Source organism: Hermetia illucens, chromosome 3, assembly GCF_905115235.1.
Source record: "Hermetia illucens chromosome 3, iHerIll2.2.curated.20191125, whole genome shotgun sequence".
NCBI classification, from domain to species: domain Eukaryota; kingdom Metazoa; phylum Arthropoda; class Insecta; order Diptera; family Stratiomyidae; genus Hermetia; species Hermetia illucens.
The window spans coordinates 2,329,473-2,347,440 of NC_051851.1; the positions used below are offsets into that span (position 1 = coordinate 2,329,473).

The 17,968-nt window shown below is 41.2% G+C and overlaps 1 protein-coding gene across 5 annotated transcripts in view; it reads right to left on the reverse strand.

Annotated features, from left to right (window-relative positions):
* The window catches only part of LOC119652536, a 425,047-nt gene that overhangs the window by 38,647 nt on the left and 368,432 nt on the right, over positions 1–17,968 (reverse strand). For all 5 annotated transcript variants that reach the window (XR_005249556.1, XM_038056740.1, XM_038056739.1 and 2 more), the window contains exons 10-11: positions 9,401–9,517; positions 8,976–9,121 (exon numbers count right to left, since the gene is read on the reverse strand). Coding sequence is in view for 4 of the 5 variants with exons in the window: in XM_038056740.1 (XP_037912668.1) it covers positions 8,976–9,121; positions 9,401–9,517 (263 nt within the window). In the remaining variant the exon portion in view is untranslated. The remainder of the gene's footprint in view (positions 1–8,975; positions 9,122–9,400; positions 9,518–17,968) is intronic.

Sequence of the window (17,968 nt, forward strand, 5' to 3'; positions counted from 1 at the left end):
GTTAAAAGTTATACATATACCGAAACAGGCTCAGACCAAAGAATCAATAAACACTTTCCCCAAATTCTGTCTGCTTCTTGTGACTTAAGCTGCAATTAACGTATTTCCGTGAATGAGACGGAGCTCATAGAAGCTGCAGAGAAAAAAAAAAAATTTAATCCCCATTGCAAATTTTCATCCTCTTAGGGTACTACAGTCGGAGCCATTCAATCCTTGATAGTCCTCCAAAGTCCAAGAAGAGAAAATACAGAATTTTCCATGGTAATTGCAACACATTCATTCTTTTGTCCTCTCCAGAATCCTTGCTAGTTTGCCATTCGTTTTGGTATCTATCTGCAGTCGCAATTTCCACAGTTTCGAATTGATTATCGTCGTCCCGACTGTTAAAATCTGTTTGCGAAAAACCACTACTAATGACATAGGGAAGGCAAAAGGAAAATATCTAAGCTATAATTTTCCCTTCTTTCAAGACGGAAAACTCGGAAACATATTAGAGACAATTTTGAAAGAGGAGAATTAAGGATAAGACACGAGAAGAAAAATCTATGAAGTGGACCTTTCATCGCGGCAATCATCATTTCGCTTCCCTAGCGGAAAAGTCTTAGAGGAGTTTTCAATTCTTGTCTTATCTATTCCCGTTCTTAGCACTCAACTAAACTGCAGAGAATCCTACCTGAGAAAAATGCACAAGACTAAATAAGATGAAAATCCAACACTAAATATCCCCAGAAGCAGGACAAAAATGTGTAAAAATACAAGAGACGATAAGAAATGTGTTGCAGCGTAAAAAGGACATAGTAATTATCGTCAGTTCAGCTTCTGAAAAGAGTTTTTAATTGGATACCACACCTTATGTTGGAGATTTCGAGTTTTCCACTAGTTTTCTTCGGCACCATAAAGTGCCACGACAAAGTAGAAATAAGACGATGCACAAGAAGTATCCGGAGAAGACATGTGAAAAAGTTTCTTAATTATCTATTGTTGAAGGACTCTTAAAACCGAAATGTTGCAATTGTCGGTAGTGTACAGATGTGAATATCTGTCGAGATTCATCCAATCTCCTCCCAACATACTTTAGAAGGCAAGAAGACATAAATGGGCGGGTCATTTTCTATGTTCAACATACGCTTTAGAGTTGCAGATAATCGTAAGGAATTGGAAAGGATAAAAGCTCTAACGTCCACGTAGTTTAACATGGTCCAAATGAGATTTTTTGAATTGGGTTGAAGTGCCAAGTTGCACTTTTTGAAAATCTGCTTTCACGGCGAATGGTTTTGTGTCGGTTTGGTGTTGCCATTGATACAATCTGATGCAATATATTGGGGGAGCCACACAATTTTTGCTTGAAGAGGTGGGGATGGAGAGCCCTTGTTAAAGATATATGGAGAAGTTTTGAAAATGCAACTGGCCTCCTTTGTTAGTTGGTCTTCTATGACTTCAAGTTGATTGTAGATAGAACCCTTACTATAAAGTCCCGGTCCAAGGTGAAAAACACTAAAGTACGAGTAAGATAGTGTCATCCAATGAAAAAAAAAAATTCCCAAACGAAGAAAGAGAAGTCCTTCAAGCAGCTTCTGAAGATATTAGATATTGCTGACAATAGCAGGTTTATTAATTGTCATTTGGTTGTCCGTAACATCTATAGAGGCAGCGAAATCGTTCTATGAGGGAGTAACATTTGTTGATGTTGGTTAAGTATTTGGCTTGGCTGCCCATGTCCTGTTTCATCCGTTGAATTGATTTAATTCATCTTACAACTCTAGCTTTCACCAACTTGCAGCCCACTTTGGCATTATAATATCTTGCTTTGACCGAAATGCCTATTGTCATTCATGAGTTTGGCGTGGTAAATTGTAGTCTCTCCTTTGCGTCTTTCAACCTTACAATCCTGTCCTCAGAGCAAACATCTAAGTAAAAATTGTCCAAGGCATTCCACTATATTAAAAGAATGGTGGTACCACCATGTTCATTACAATATCTTTATTTCATGTTGAGCCAGGGACCACTTGACGCAGACTGCGAAACTTTGTGATTGACGTCAATTTTTTAGCTCATCTTGTGAAATTTGAAGCTTTATACAATTCCTTGCCCCTTAGGACTCGGTCGCTGCTAACCAGTGGGCTTTCTTGTAATCGCTGTACCATTGGTGAAATAGGTCAGTGCGGCGATGCTTCCATTGCTCCCTGGTAAGGTGTTGGCCCTTGGGGTTAAAAATGAATGCTGATCTTTGTAAAAACTGATTCTATCTTTTACACCATTGGCGCCCCGTATGGCGTAGTGTATAAAGGGACTTAATAAGCCAGCCTCCTGTGTTGTCTCCTTTTTGCTCCACGAGGTTCTCTTCGAACAATCTAGGTGTTTCCTTGTAAACGGTCGTGAAGGTATTTGAATCGCATCCAACCATTTATGAACGCTAGTACTTAAAATAGCTTTGGAAAAGGATATCCCGCAGGCAAGCATAGTTGTCTATAAAAATAACTGGTTCAATTCGTTGTTTCCCTGATTCACATCCATGTTTTGTCCCTCACGAGAGGGAGATTTTCAACATCGCTTTTTAAAGTTTTGTGTAAAACAAAGCCTGATTAGAATCAATTCAATATCTGTCTGTCACACCCGATTTATTCAGAAACGGCTCTGGCTATTGTCACGAAATTAGGTGAGAACATGTGATTTCTGAATCACTTTACATTCAGCAAGTGGTGCCATTTTTGGTTGATTTGAAGGGGGGAGGGGCTCCTCATGCGAAAGTGGAGAATCAAATAAAAGAGGTCAATTAGTACTTTTCGAAACCGATCCTATTTTTGATATTGAATGAAGTATAGGGGAGCTAGGTTCAAAATGTGTGCCCCAAAAAGCGTAACAGGTCATTCTCAGAACCTGTCCAATCGAAAAATCTGAAAAAAATCACAATGATGCACCTATACAAAATTTAGGCCTCAAAATACATTCCATTCCGATACCTGCTCAAATAGAGTTACTAAGAGCATAATCTTATCTTTTGAAAATTTGTCCGAAACCCTCCTTAAATTCATCCTACGAGTACCAAACAGCGTAATTGGTTCAATCCCGCCTCTTAACTTATTTAAACCCAAAATGCATGCATGATAATATTCCTAATCCTTAAAAAAATTTCTTTCTCCATCAGTTCCTCCCTGTTAACATTATTCAACCACTGCTTGCTGAACGCTCATTTCCCCTTGAGCTGGAACTGTGCTCAGATCATACTCATCTTAAAGAAAACGACAATCCTCTCATCCTGGATAGCTACAGGCCAAAATTTCCGAACGGCCCATCAAGTTAATGATAGTTAAGCACTGTGATAAAAACAACTCTATCGCGGACTTCCAGTACGCCAACCGAACAGGTTATTCGGTTGAACATACCCTTCCTGCCTTGGAAGCTTTTGACCCCCTACGGCAATACGGACTTGTTTATAAGCTAAAAACCCTATTACACTTCCATTCGCACCTTAATAAACCAATATTTAGCTTTCTTGAAGCGCAGGAATCTCAAGTAAAAATTTGGAAGCAACTACCATCCCTTTACATCAATCCAGCTGGAATCCCCCAAGGGTCAGTCCTCTCCGCAATCCTTTCCTTACTTTTTACCGTGGATATCCCGAAACCTACTTCCATATCCAATCCTGTTAAGACCCTCTATATGCCGACGATTTTATTGTCTACACCACCACGAGGGACATGGAAGGCGGCGGCCGTCGTCTGAATTTAAATTTAGATGAGCTCTACCAATACTTCACTAAGTGGAAACTAACCTTCAACCTGCAGAAATGCTAAACAATCGCCCGGAAGGGAAAAATGAAGATGAATCCGAAAATGGTTTCTGATATCAAAAACCTGTCCATCATGCATCACCCATCCCCACAGTGAACCAAGTGATTTACCTTGGCGTCACTCTAAACTATCCAACATTCCTCATGTCAATAAAGTTCTAAACCGTGCAAACGGGGTTTTCAGATCATCACACCCCATAATCCACTTTAACAAGCCCACCCCACGAGAAGTCAAGATTTTTTGCTACAAGCAGTAAGTTCGACCATTAATCACTTTCGGCTTCATTTTCTAGACCGACATCTCTTCTTATCAGATGGAGAAGGTGCGCATCAAAGAGAGGCTAATTCTCCGTTATTGTACCGGCATAGTTAAAAACCACGATGGTACGAAGTATATATCCAATCAGATGAAATCCTTGAAAGATGTCTGTTACACCCTAACTCCTTAGTTGCAGAGGGTCTGGTGATTGAAATCAGCGGAAAAACCTCCCCGCTCGAACCGATTTCTACATAGTCGCCTTTCCTACAGAAGTGATAAACGTCTTTTCAACAGGGAAGGTAAAGTAATCCTCCACACATGTCGCCACTCCCACGCCCAATACGTTCCTCCACCCAAACAAAGCGGCTCACACCGCTCATAATCCAGCTAGCAGCACCAGCATTTGCCTTTTCCACAGAGCTGGGAAGGTGCTCTCTTCCAAGCAGGTATTAAAAGTGGAAATGAACCACCCGGTTTATCGCCGTCTTCAAAGCCACGTTCGGCATTTTGTCTAGCCCTTGTGCTTTTTTAACCCCTACCTTTTCACAGGCAATGGTAACCTAATCCTTCGTTATACTTGGGATATCATTTGTGGCATGATCTCCTTCGACCGCAATACTGCATTGGCTTTGCTGTGGGAATAGAGTGGTCACTATTCTTCGCAACAAAACTGGGAAACTTTCAACTTAGTCGTTACCGTTTTATAGGCTGCTCCCCACGGGTTGATGTCGGCCTTTTCGCAAAGTTCTTTAAAGGAATTCCGTTTACTTTCACGGAGAGTTTTGTACCACGCCTTTCTCTGTGCAATTTCCTGCTCATCATGTGCACGCTGGAAAATTCTTCTCGCCATATACTCCAATGAAGGCAAGACAAAATATATGGTGGCAACGTCAGCACCGAAGACGAAACAACCAACAACATTAAACCGCACAGGTCAAACACGAAGAAGAATAAGGATAGGAGAATACAACTTTGAGACCGTTGACAATTTCTCCTATCTAGGGTCGAAAATCACAACCGATAACAGCTACGATGATGAAATCCGCGCACGGTTGTTGTCAGCCAACAGAGCCTATTTCAGCTTACAAAGACTGTTCCGCTCGAAACGTCTCACCATAGGGTCAAAGCTCTTACTGTACAAGACTATGATCTTGCCAGTCCTCATGTATTCCTCGGAAATTTGGGTTCTTAGCAAAAAAAATTGCGAACTCTTGGCCGCGTTCGAGAGAAGAATCCTCCGAAGAATTTTTGGCCCCCTACATGAGGATGGACGATTCCGTAGCCTACACAATGACGAAATCTATGAGCGATACCATGACCGTCCGGTTGTGGATAAAATCCGGCTCAACAGGTTACGGTGGGCGAGTCACTTAATCCGTATGGATGAGGATGATCCCACCCGGAAAGTCTATAAGGGCAATATCTATGGTAGAAAAAGAAGACGAGGCAGACCCTGCCTAAGATGGAGCGATGGCGTAGGTCAGGACGCCAGACAGCTTTTGGGGATATCGAATTGGTGGACCTCGGCGCAAAACCGGGATGTCTGGAGTTCCTTATTAAGGCAGGCCTAGACCGGATACCGGTTGTTGCGCCGTTGATGATGATGATGATCCTCCATTCTTTCTCTGCTCCTCTTTACGCTTTTTACAACTTTCCACTTTGTACTTGTTTGAGTGGCTCGTTCCATCCTTTTGGTAGCAATAAGTACCTGCCGCAATGGAGTCACCGTAGGAGTTTGTAATTATCATGTATTCGCTGTACATTGGTTCGTCCAGCCTAACTCAGCCATGGCCTTTTCGCAAGTGTCTTTAAGGTTTTTAATAACCACCTCAATATAGCGATGAACATTATTGTTCGGCCCGACGAATTCGCAGAATGTGTTCAGGGTATTACCTATCTCCTTTAGGCAATTTTCCATCCTGAGTACTTTTTCTAGCACTTCATCAATTCTCTCGTTGTTAGCATAAATCACTTCTTCCTTGCTGGGCCTATGCCTATGCCACTATCAATACCTGGTCGTCCATCCGTTTGCACGGACCTAGGTGGATAGCGAACCATTTAACCACTTCGCTTCAAGGGATCCAGGTTCGTAACCTCCTACTTATCACTTGTTGCAGTATCTACTTCGATAGTCGCATAATCAATAAGAATGGCGTCAATATCCTCTTTGTCCTTCAATATTAATGGTATTTTACTTTTTTCATCCATATTTTTGTTCGGATATTTGCCCCAAACTCAGGCACAGACTTGCGTTCACCGACCGCAGCCGTGACAGTCGCCAGCTTTTCGCCTCCCGCTACCTCTGTGCTCCATACGAGGTCCTATTCATCCAGTCGTCCTTTCCTCTCTTTAAACTACCCACCTACCAAACAGTAGACAGCCACCGAAAGTCCCGTAGGCTTTCAGTAATAGTTCCCTCTGCACATCTCCCGAGTTAGCTGGACTAAGGTTGGACTAGGTGCTTCCGATAATTTAGGGCGTGCTACCTCCACTAAACTGCGATTCAACCGTCTGAGAATTGTGGCAAAGTGGTATGTTGAATCCCGAAACAAGCAGGAAACAGAGGCAGACGTCTCTCTGTCCGTCACACCCATTTTTCTCGGAGACGGTTGTACCGATTCACACTAAACTTGGTGGAAAGGTGGGAACTGGGAACGCTCACGCATATAGTGAGTTACATAATTCTACATCGAATTTAAGGAGGAGACTCCATACATGCAAAAGGGGATATACATGTGTACAGATGAAATGTCTCGGTTAATACCGAAGCCGGTCTTAGTTTTGACATTTCTTAGAAAGGTGGGGAGTGCGGGGGTCGAAAGCGATCATTTCTTTAACAGACCGATTCTCAGAAAACACCCAACCGAAAAATCTGAAAAAAATTAAGAGACTGCCACTATATGGCACCTAGGTTCCGAAATACCCATACATGTCGATATCTGTTTAAATATATTACGATAATTTTTAGTAATTGGCAGCAAAAGTCTCCATACGTTCATCAGAGCGAAATTTTGCATCAATGCCGGCTATAGAGCATGATCCTACCGAGTTTGGTGGAAATCGCACCATTACCAACAAAGTTATAATAGGTCAAACTTGTCGTGCCTTTGCAAATTCAAAACTGGACATTCTCATATAATATATGCATATATTACGTGCTAGGTACTAATGGGACAAATACAGACCCAAGTGTCTTTATAAAAGAAATACACAAAACCTTTCATACCTGAAGCGTCCAGCTTCCGGTTTCTCGACTTGTTTCATTTATTTTTTTTATTTAGAATATACTGTGCCATGAATTTTAACTAAATCTCTCTTTAACCTGAAGACTTCCCGTCTTCTTCTATAACTTCGCAAAACGTTCTTCATAAAGGAGGATGCCAAGGTAGAGAGGGAACGCCAAAGGCCGCGCCTCATCACACATCTGAGGCAGAAGGAGCATCGATTGAGAATGCGATCGGTCGTGGATCTTCCCTTTCGATAGCAGCATTCGGGTCCAGAGTTTTACGGTTCCATACGCGCGAGTGAGGGCTTTATTTTTTTTTTTTTAAATTTATTTCATTTCTAGGTTTAGCTCTCGTTTTGATTCCGTCGACAGGTCAATGCGAGGCCCCGTATTTGTTTAACTTTCAGGATCTGATGCGGATCCATGTATCGGTTAAAAGGACACGTGAATTTCGGTATAATGACAAGAAGGGATCAAAGTGCTCAAGGACCCTCCCGCCAGATTTCCGAGCCTGGGTAGCATAGAGACATACAAGTATGTTTCGAGGGAGCACTTCGATGGAGTTACAATATTTTTATAGGCGGACCTTCACGGCCAATTTCGGTTTTTGGGGTAGCTCTTTTTTCTTGGTAGTTTCCGGCCACTTGGGATGATCTTTTGACCATCTCCAATACCATTTTGTCATTATACAATTTCAGCATTAGTAGGAGACTCTAGGAAAACATTACCTGCATAGAGCTGTGCGTAAGGTGTTAGACGTTGGATGCCCTGTATACCTGGGTCCATAAAAAGAACAAAGAAGTGCGATGAGAGGAAGTTTCTTTGATGAACACCAACATAAGCATGGAGGGGTTTCCATATACCGGTCATACTTCGAAGGTTACTTTTCAGGTGGTGATAGAGCAATTTAACCCAGCGGAAGAACCCAGAGAAGAAGGCAACATTAAAGCCTCATAGTACATATAATAGCGAGGGAAAGGCACTCAATTAAGATTATAATTTTTTATAGTTCAGGATAAAATGAAGGAACAATTGAAAATACGGAGATTACTCAAAAGAAGCATTACGAAATGACAGCTTGTAACCAACACTTATTTGCAATCTCAGATGAAAAAATTGTCAAATCATAAGTACTCGAATATAGCTGCAAGAAAAAAGGACATTTCTGAAAAACTTTCCTGCAACTACTGAAACGGATTGCAACAATAAAGTTTGCTTTTGTTGAGATGTTCTTAATGGCAACGACAAGGATACTATGTAACATGCAACCCATGCTTGTTGTCACCGAATCCAGAGGGTGGTGACGGTTAGTTACAATGAACAAAACGCTAAAACTACAAAATTAGATCCTCTTGAACATTGTCCTGGAGAATTAGTTGTACTTGCAACTTCTGCTGTAGCTGCCATTTTCTCTCCCTCCAGTCGTCCTTTTATCTCACGGATTCGACGAGTTTTTCGTTAGTTTCGTACCATTATGTTCGCTGGTATTATATTCGTTTTGACTGTCGTCACCCCTATCAGCATTATGGCTATTGTTGAAATTTGAAAAATGACCGTCCAGACAAATATTGTGCTTGTTATGTGCAGTGTTATGTACGTATATTTGTATGAATGGAATCCTTTTTATAAGCTTGAACGTATGTACAGACAGACCACTGGTGGATCTGCCGGGTATATAGGGAAAACGATGGGAGACTTACCCAGAAGTGTGACAAATGGCAGCTTATTTATATCGAAATGGTCCGGGGCGCAAGCATCTTCCAGTCTAGACGCTGGCGTGCCCATTTGGATTTCAGCAACTTGCATATCACGTTTGTAGAATGTCATACACATGAATCCCGATTCGCTGAAAATTACAAAAAAATGGAAGATGAAATTGGGCGGAGGGTGGGAAACCAGTTTCGTTTCTGATTAAAAAACTAATATCAAATTCACGGAATGTTTGCAATCTGTTTCCGCGTCATGCCATTCGTTTTTTACAACAATAACTTTGAAAGAATTTAATTTTGATTGAAAAATATATCAATTTGTTCATTTTGTGTTTCGTCCATTTTGCGTAGATACTTTTATTGATAAACCAGGATGCTATCACTTTGCGGTGTTGTGACTACCATTAAGGACTTACCATTGACTCGTATAATGCACCACGGCCATCATTTCGGTCTGGGTCTGCTTATTAATTTGCTCGCACAACGCCCAGGTCTCCAATAGTCCATTGCTTTTAATATGTATCGATCCGTCACTAAATTAAAAGAGAAGATACGGATGAGAACGTTAGAAAAAAAAAGATTTTTTGAAATGTAATATGTTATATTTTGGGCATAGTTTTCATACTTTTCATTTGGAAACCATGTTTCCCTACATATAGATAAATGCACGTCAAAAAAAATAGCACATAAAGTTTCATTTCAGCGGAAGATATCTAAGCTTCGATCCTGCATACTTTCCCTATTCGGTTTTCAACGACACAACCAGGTGAAAGAGGGTCGGCCCATGGGGGAGGGGGTTACAAAGGAACTGGAGTGGAATTCGTTCAAAAGCGGAATATTTTCATGTACAATATATGCCTGGAAGGGTTGCTACATGACACGGTATGCAAAAGGATAAAAAATAAATAGCTAAAACAACAGTATCTCGTACAAATATCTATTTCCATTGATCCCCTTTCAATAGTGTCCACTAATTTGCACAAAGGGATTCCACTGTCTTTTTTTATTATCCGCTTGTTTTCAAATATTTTCAGTTCACTTGTTTTTCTAAATAAAATGTAGAGATATGTACACGGATAGATGAATATTGAAGCGAATGGCGACAATGAAACAAGACATCGGGATAAATGGGATCAATACTGTATGTTAGGTGAGTTTTTCAAACGCCACGTTTTCAGGGAGACAATGCCTGCTCCTGCCTCTTCTGTTAGATTATCCTCGGTTCAATTTGACACTGACAGTTTGATGAAAATGAAAAAAATAAAACCTTTTGTAGCTACCATTGATTCAAAGATACATATGTGAGTCGAACAGTATTCAAAGGCGAAATGCGTAAATCGGGTTCCGCATGAATTCCGTCCTTGCTCTTTGATCCACACTTCCAGAAAAAATGGCTTGCATTTACTGCTTAAAGAAAAATATGCAAAATTAGATTTTTTGATGTATTTTTTTGCGAAGATAATGGATCTATAATTTCCCTGACAATAAGCTGGTACGAAGTACTAGCACTACTAGCTTTAGGTGGAGCCAGAGCGCATAAGAAGAGTGAAGACGAACGCGGAAGGAAGGAAAAATGCAGTACCTCAATACTGACAACACCCTCCATTTAGGATTCAACTCTCTGTTCTTTGATAGAGGTATTGACTAAGTTCAAATTGTAGAGAACTACCGCCTATTTAGGGTTTCTAGTCTTGCTCAAAAAATTGAAATCAAAAGCGTAAGGTTTTCGACCTCTTTCCTAACACACAACTTGATCTGTTAAGAAGCATTTCGTTTTGAGGCAATGTAAGCATACCCTGCATGCCTAATTTATTTATCTATTTAAGGACAAAAGACGAAGTAGAAGAAAGAATTTCCAACTCTAAATCCGGAGGGGTCAAAAGTGACGACGAGAACTTGTGTTGGCCAACCTCCTTAAAAAGTTATGGACGCTCAATGAGGGCTTTCTTTGTATCTCAACACGGCAAAGTTTGAAAATTTAGCCCTAACTAGTGAGGTCGATAACCCCATCCTCGAAGGGGAAAAGAAGATTATGAAGGGAGAAGCAGCAGACCCTTTCTCTCAAACCCCGTAGTGTTCTTCCTCCTGCATACCGTCTAAATCCCCTGTCTCTCCGAGGGTGACGTTAACAAATCAAACTTTACCATGATGATATCGAAATACCCTCAATTGAAGTGTCATAACTTTTTATGAGGAGGCGATTGCTTCTCCCTCCATATCCTCCTTTCTACCTGTGGGGATGTGGTTCGAAGTTTAGCCCTACGTTATGACAAGAAAATAGCCCCATTTTGAGACGCCGTAGCTTTTTAAGGAGGGGTGAGAGGACCTTCTTCTTCTTTTCGTACACCCTCTCTATCCACTCTCCTTAATGGGGTAGGGTCGAAAATTCTACTTTCACCAGGATGCTATCAAGAAATTCCACTTTGAGAGGCCATCATATCTTAAGGGGGCGAGACCGCCACGATAAGGGTTTGTAAGATTTGATGAGCCCCAACGATTGATTCGAATAAGCGAGTTGAAAAGTGTTAAGGAGGGCTGTCTAGAATCAAAGTTGCAAGAGGTGCGCAATATGAAACCAGATATTCAGGAGACACGTTTGCAAACAACCAGGGAAGGTTTGGCGAAGCGAAGCTTATCATTGAATCTTGCCCGAGATTTTTGATGGATCTTTGGCATGCGAAAGGGAGGCTGCCAGGAGTGTAGGAAAAAGAGTGGAAGAGCACTTGAGAATGTAGCACATCGAATAACATTCACTGAGGATCATGCCAAGTTATTTATAGAGCACCTGCGAACTTGAGTTTCTAAGTTCGACTGAAAGGACACACAGTCTACTGGGGAAGCTACAGATGAAAATATCTTAAAGTCATCCGCGTATAGCAAGCGAAAAGAGACTAAGGCTAAATTCAGGACCTTAAAATTGGAAATTGGCCTTTCCACTGATGAGGGAACAAGTGGTTCCCGAAATATCGGTATTTGCAAGAAGAAAGAAGAAGGTCATCAATCATGCAGGGATCACTGCTTAAAAAGATTTGTTTAAGGTTTAAAAACTTATCGTACTAACTATACTTAAGCCGAACCCGGACATAATCCTTACACTAACAAATTATGTGTTCATTAGTTTCCCTAACCTTGCAAATGTTACATTTGTCAGACTCTATGTTTGCAAACCTCTTGGGAGAAACTCTATTATAGGAATGATTGGTTTGAAGACGTTTAAGTAATTTTTCTTCGGAAGCTGTATATGTACGTATGGCTTCCGGTTTAGTTATAGGTAGAGTTGTGTGAATGTTGGAGGAAAAGGGGCCTTTGATCCGTGCTTTTTGCCAGAAAGCCCTTTTTCCATTCTCTAAGACAGTGTTACTGAAATATTTTAAAAACTTCCCCGAGGGGGGGTTAATCTAGTAGGTTCAGACCGCAGAACCTTACGAGCTTCAACATGGGTGAGTTCGTTTAGTGGGTACCTCGTATGCAGGTTAGGAAGTTTACAATTTTCAGTGACTTAAAAAGGGGGTCGAGAGCAAGGGTATGTACTTTACCCACTGGGTGAGGCGCAGTTTGTTCGAGTAATTTACAGGTACAGAGAGAGTATGTAATGATAGTAATGTTCTCCGCGCCCATTCTGAAGGCAATATTGATGGCCTACTGGCGTACTAGCTTTTAATTAAAAATGTGAGATATGTGCCCCCGGCCGATCAGATGATCGCAGAATGCAGGGATTATTTATTTCCTACACATCCTTTACGGGATGATGATAGGAGCGCAGAGGGCGCCGAAGACAGCCCACTTTTCTCTATAAAAGAGTTGAAAGAGGCAGTCCTCTCTATGAAAAACAAGAAGGTGCCAGGTCCTGGCAGAGGTATAAAAACTGGTGCTCTAAAATCGGCCGGACCTACTGCTTGGCCCATTTAATGCTTAATGGGTATTGGGGTATTTTCCCTTTTCGATGTAAGGTGGAAAGGCTTGCGCTGACCAGTAAAGGGGAAAGGCGACCCTGAGCTGTCGTCTTCTTTAAGTGCTCGAAGATCTCATCAAAAGCAGATTCCCTGAAGCGGTACCTGCTGCCGGAGACTTATTCCCATGACTTTAAAACAGGTTGATCCGCATTTGATGCTGCCATGATAATCATGGATACCGTCCATCGAGCGGAGACACATAGCCACCGAGTGCTTTTCGTAAAGCTTCACGTCGGAAATGCGTTTAACTTCGTTATATGGAAAGACATTCTAGGCACATCGGGCAATACTTTCTACGTGACGAGCTATCTCTTAAGGATATTGAGGGATTATTTGAGGGACCGTTTCCTGCTCTATGCGACGCTAGAGGGCCAGAAAAGGATGTATGGGAGGAGCATAGATATCCATCCTAAGGCCAGACCTGTGGAACGCTTCCTATGATAGTCTGTTTAAACTCGACATGCTAGAAGAGGCGCGCCACAGTCCTGACTAAAAAGAGAATCCTGATCCTGTGTCCCATAACGATCCGCGAATCGATAATCGAGTCAAAACTAACGGTTAAGTACTTTGCACTCATGCTTGACTCAAAGATTAGCTTTTTCAAGCAAATTAATGTAGCGGCGGACAAGGCTGCAGCTGAAGTTTCGACTTTAAGTCTTCCAATGACAATCAGTGGGGGGTCCTAGATGATGTTTCCTGATGAATTCAGCGCAGATTGTTCTGCTGTACGGTGCAGAGGTATGGGTTGACGCTCTTGGCAAGGAAGTATATAGTAAGCGGGTTGCGCAAGTATAGAGCATTGCGGATGGCGTCTGCCTACTACACTGTCTCTGAATCGGGAACGTTTTTCGTTGCACTTCTTGCTAAGGAGCGTCAAACCATATACAAGTGAAAGGAAGAAGAGCCAACGGAGATGGCTGCTTGGGAAAAACGGCAACGTATACTAGATGAGTATTAACTCGCTTGGTAAAAATGAGACAAAAGGCAGATGGACTGCGCGGCTCATTGGTAACTTAGATGCGTTGTTGAATAGGAAGCATAGCGGTCTTACCTGCACAAGATTGAAAAGGCCGATCTCCTGCTTGTGTGTTTTGCAATAGAGTTGTGGAAAATGCCCAAGATACGTTTCTTCTGGCAGAACGTGGGATGGGATTCGCCCATAAATTTATTTAAACACAGAGAAGCTCTCTTCAGAGGAGCGAGGAGGAGATGCTGAGGAGCGCTGGCAGGTGCAGCCGTGTTGCGCATTACGTTCGGGTTCTTCACGTTGCAAACAAGGTAGGGTTCGACCGGTGGAGGAGTCGGATGGCAGGGGATTCCTTCAACTAATAGTTCCCTTTCTTCCTTCTTCCGTTAGTGAAAGGAACCGAGAAAGTTCGGGGACTAGTCCAAAGTAATGTGACAAACGGTTCCAGGTTAGCTCTCTAACGATGGAGAGGTGTTTAGTTAGTAGTCCAATGGCGTAAACGCATTCACCTACCGTAACCCAAAAAGAAAGGCCGAGGGTCTGGAGCTCGGGACCAGTTAAACATGGCGCAAGTATTTATATTAACTAGTTACGTGGCATTTGACGCGAATGTCAAAAAAAGCCGCAGGGAGATCCAGAAATTTGGACCGACTGATGCCGCCAACTTACAAACACCACAACGTGCATGTGCGACCGGCGAGGCATCGTCCTCGCCGGTCTACTGAAACTGCATAGTAAACCTTCCGAAATATTGGAAATCGGTGGTTGAGAAGCAGAAGGGTTATACAGAAGGACTTTTTTTTAAATCTCTCTCTCGTTTTCTCAGGATGGTCTTCTGACTTTGATTACAAACACCTGGCAGCAAATGCTTGTAGAAACCGATAGGTCTCCATTTCGATATAGTTAGTCCTTTAATCATTATAATGAGGATAATATTTAGTATATTGAGTAGAAATATGGTGCGCAGAAATAATTAGTCCGTGCTGAAAACGTATTAAATTTGAGAAAAATGTTCAGAAGTGTCAAGGGCCAATTTTCCTCAAGATAAGTGGACTGAAATGAGATAAACTAGGACAAACCTCAAATGGAAATATGTATTTATGATTGCCGCTAGCTTTTGAGATTTTTCCAGCAAAAGAGGTCCTTCTTTTCAAGCTCGGAGCTCTTGCAGGATTTCCCCTAGAGAAATTTCTTTTGAGAACACTACGCCTCACTATTATCACTTGCAATAACCCTTTGCAGAAATCTTAAAGTAGTTAGCGAAATTTTGAGTGTCCTTCTCATCATCAACTAGATCTCAGCATTCTTTTCATTGCGGTGCAAAAGGATGATGTTCGATTTTATAAGGATTTACTGCTCTACTGCCATATCCGAGTCATAATATTTTTCAATGGTATTCCGGGAGGTAGCTGCAGGATTTTTATGGATTTACAACACCCTATTTATTTTCTCTGTGTGGTCGGCCAGTTCCGTGCTAGGAGGGAGCGTCATAAACTGCAACAATGACAGGAGAAAATATATCGACCGACCTCCTTTCGAAAAAAATACAAAATTAATTTTCGCTGAAAGCTTTTCCACGTAAAAACTTGTAGAAGAGGAACACAGACGTATGTATGCAGACTATAGATGAGAAATAATGTGGGTTTTAATGATCTATTTCAGGGAAATTATGTTACCGCAAGAAATATATTTTTGCCGGAGCAGGATCCCTACAAAAGGAGAAACGTGTATATGGTCCTTTGTCTTTATGGCGAGAAAATTTCATTTACCAAGAAAATATTCCTTGAATGATGGAAGGAACTGAACTCCAAAACATCCACGCACTCGTAAAGGTTTATGATTTTTCATCGGGATGGTAAAATTGCACTTAGGCGACTGTGCAGCAGTAAAAATTGTAGCAAAAGAGCAAGAAACAAGGACATAGCGCAGTCCTTACGGTGTCCTACTTGAGAACATACTTCATTAAAACCAAGTACTCGGTAGTTTCCTTTAAAGGATGCGCTAGAACGCGATGGTTATTTCAATTTATGCATTGAGGCGTATGCATTAGGGATACACGACGATGACCTTGTCCTGGAAGCATCAAAACCATGTTATGTCCTTGTATAATATTTTAAGTCATATTTCGTTGTTGTTACGCCACGTATTAGAGATAGATACTGTTTCTGTATTCAGGCACTTTCCACCTTCCTCCACCGGTTTGTTATTCAGTGTATAGAGGGAATTATTTTCAAGAGAGTTTCCCAGGATAAAGTGAAAAGGATAGAGACAGCTTTTGTGCGGGAAATATATAAAACCACTTGAGAAATAAAAGGATTTCATTTTGAATAGAAAAATGTGTAGAGAGGAGAGGACGATCTTGGTAGGCTTTCGTCTGTTTCTATTATGTGGTTTGGTCTTTTGCAAAAATATTAGGTTTTCAGGTCATCAGGTATTTTAATCATTCTTGCACTAATACAATTTAAAGTCATTTTCCATGCGAAAGTACAGGTCTGCAATCGGATTGCGGTGTCTACCTGGTTTTGCGGGAAACGTAAGGATATCTCCAGAAGACTGACCTTATTATGTCATTAAAGCCTTTGAAGTTGGCTTTAGATAAAGCACGAGTAGTGAGAGAGTGCAGTAGATCCGGGCTGTTAGCAGGTCCTTGAATTTTCTCCTTTGCAACCCTTTGCGCACCATTGGTGGTCTGCGTCTTTCCCATTGTTCCCATACGTATTCAACGCTTTTCCTCCGCAGACTTGGATATGGTTCGTAATTTTATATTTTTCTCTACAAGAAATATTATATTGTCCCGAAAGGATTTCGCAAGCTTCCTATGACGACACAATTGCTAGGAAAAAAAGGAGCAAGCATATTGAGAAGCAAAAATTCGAAAGTATGAATTTCTTTCGAATTTCGGTAGCGCGCAAACAAACAAGGAAACATGCTGGGAAAAGTTTTATGGTAGAAATATACACCAAAACTGCTATTCACTCATTTTTACTGCTTTCCGGCAAGTAGTGCCATTGGAATTTTTCGTCCTGTCTGCCTTATGATATATACACATGCAAATTTTTTATCTGTAGCGGTTCTCTACGCTTTTCCTCTACTTCTATTTAGTTTCATCAGATTCGCTCCACAATAAAATCTCAGCATTGGAGTTGGGAGTTCTGTAGCAATCGGCTCAGGCCGGAGTCCTCGGCTCCTTCCAAGCCCAGCTCCTCCGGGTATACACAGTATAACTGCATACAATATCAACCCCATTGTGTATTATGTTCCCTTTAAATTTGGTATGATGCTTTTAGCGCATTTTTCCCTACACCACCTATACATTATAATAATATGCCAGATTTTAAGAGGATCAACCCGACAGCATGGGTCTGTATTATGCGAACGTATTGTGTAGAATCTCAAAAAAGTTTTCGCATGGAATTCATTTCTTTTCGCAGAAACATCACCCCATCGCCATCGTCCTTTCTTCGTAATAGTTATAACTGAAACTCAAGATAAACTTGTATATATGTTTGCAGGGTGGCGACAAAGCGAAAGGGAAAAAAATGTATAAATGATTGGAAGGAACGAGGATACATACTGAAAAGTTTAAAGCTAAAGTGTATTAAAAGTGTATTTTAGTATTACATTTTGCGCTTATAATGTTTCTGGATAAGGACAAGAAGAAAACTAGGGAAGAAACAGGACAAAAGCAAAAGTTACGCTACAAAGACCAAAAGTGCTCTGAGATGTATTATAAATAGTGTATATATGCGTTTTTTCCTTGCTAAAACTTTTTTTTATGTTTATAGCGTTGATAATGAAACTCGTGGGTCTGTTAGAGCCATGATGAGGTCAGGAGAAGCGAAATGAAAGGACCTTCATGAGAAAATAGTTCAGGCATGCTGAATTTTGGGTATATTAGTTGTGGATAGTGAATAAGTAACAATTTGTAGCAGCGTTTTGGGTGCAATGTAACTCAGCTTTTGTTTCAATACAGGACTATCCTAACAACAGCTCAGAGATCATCTAGTGTTTTGAGGTTTTACTTGGCTTGCCGATTGTTTTCCTTACTAATTTCTATATTATAT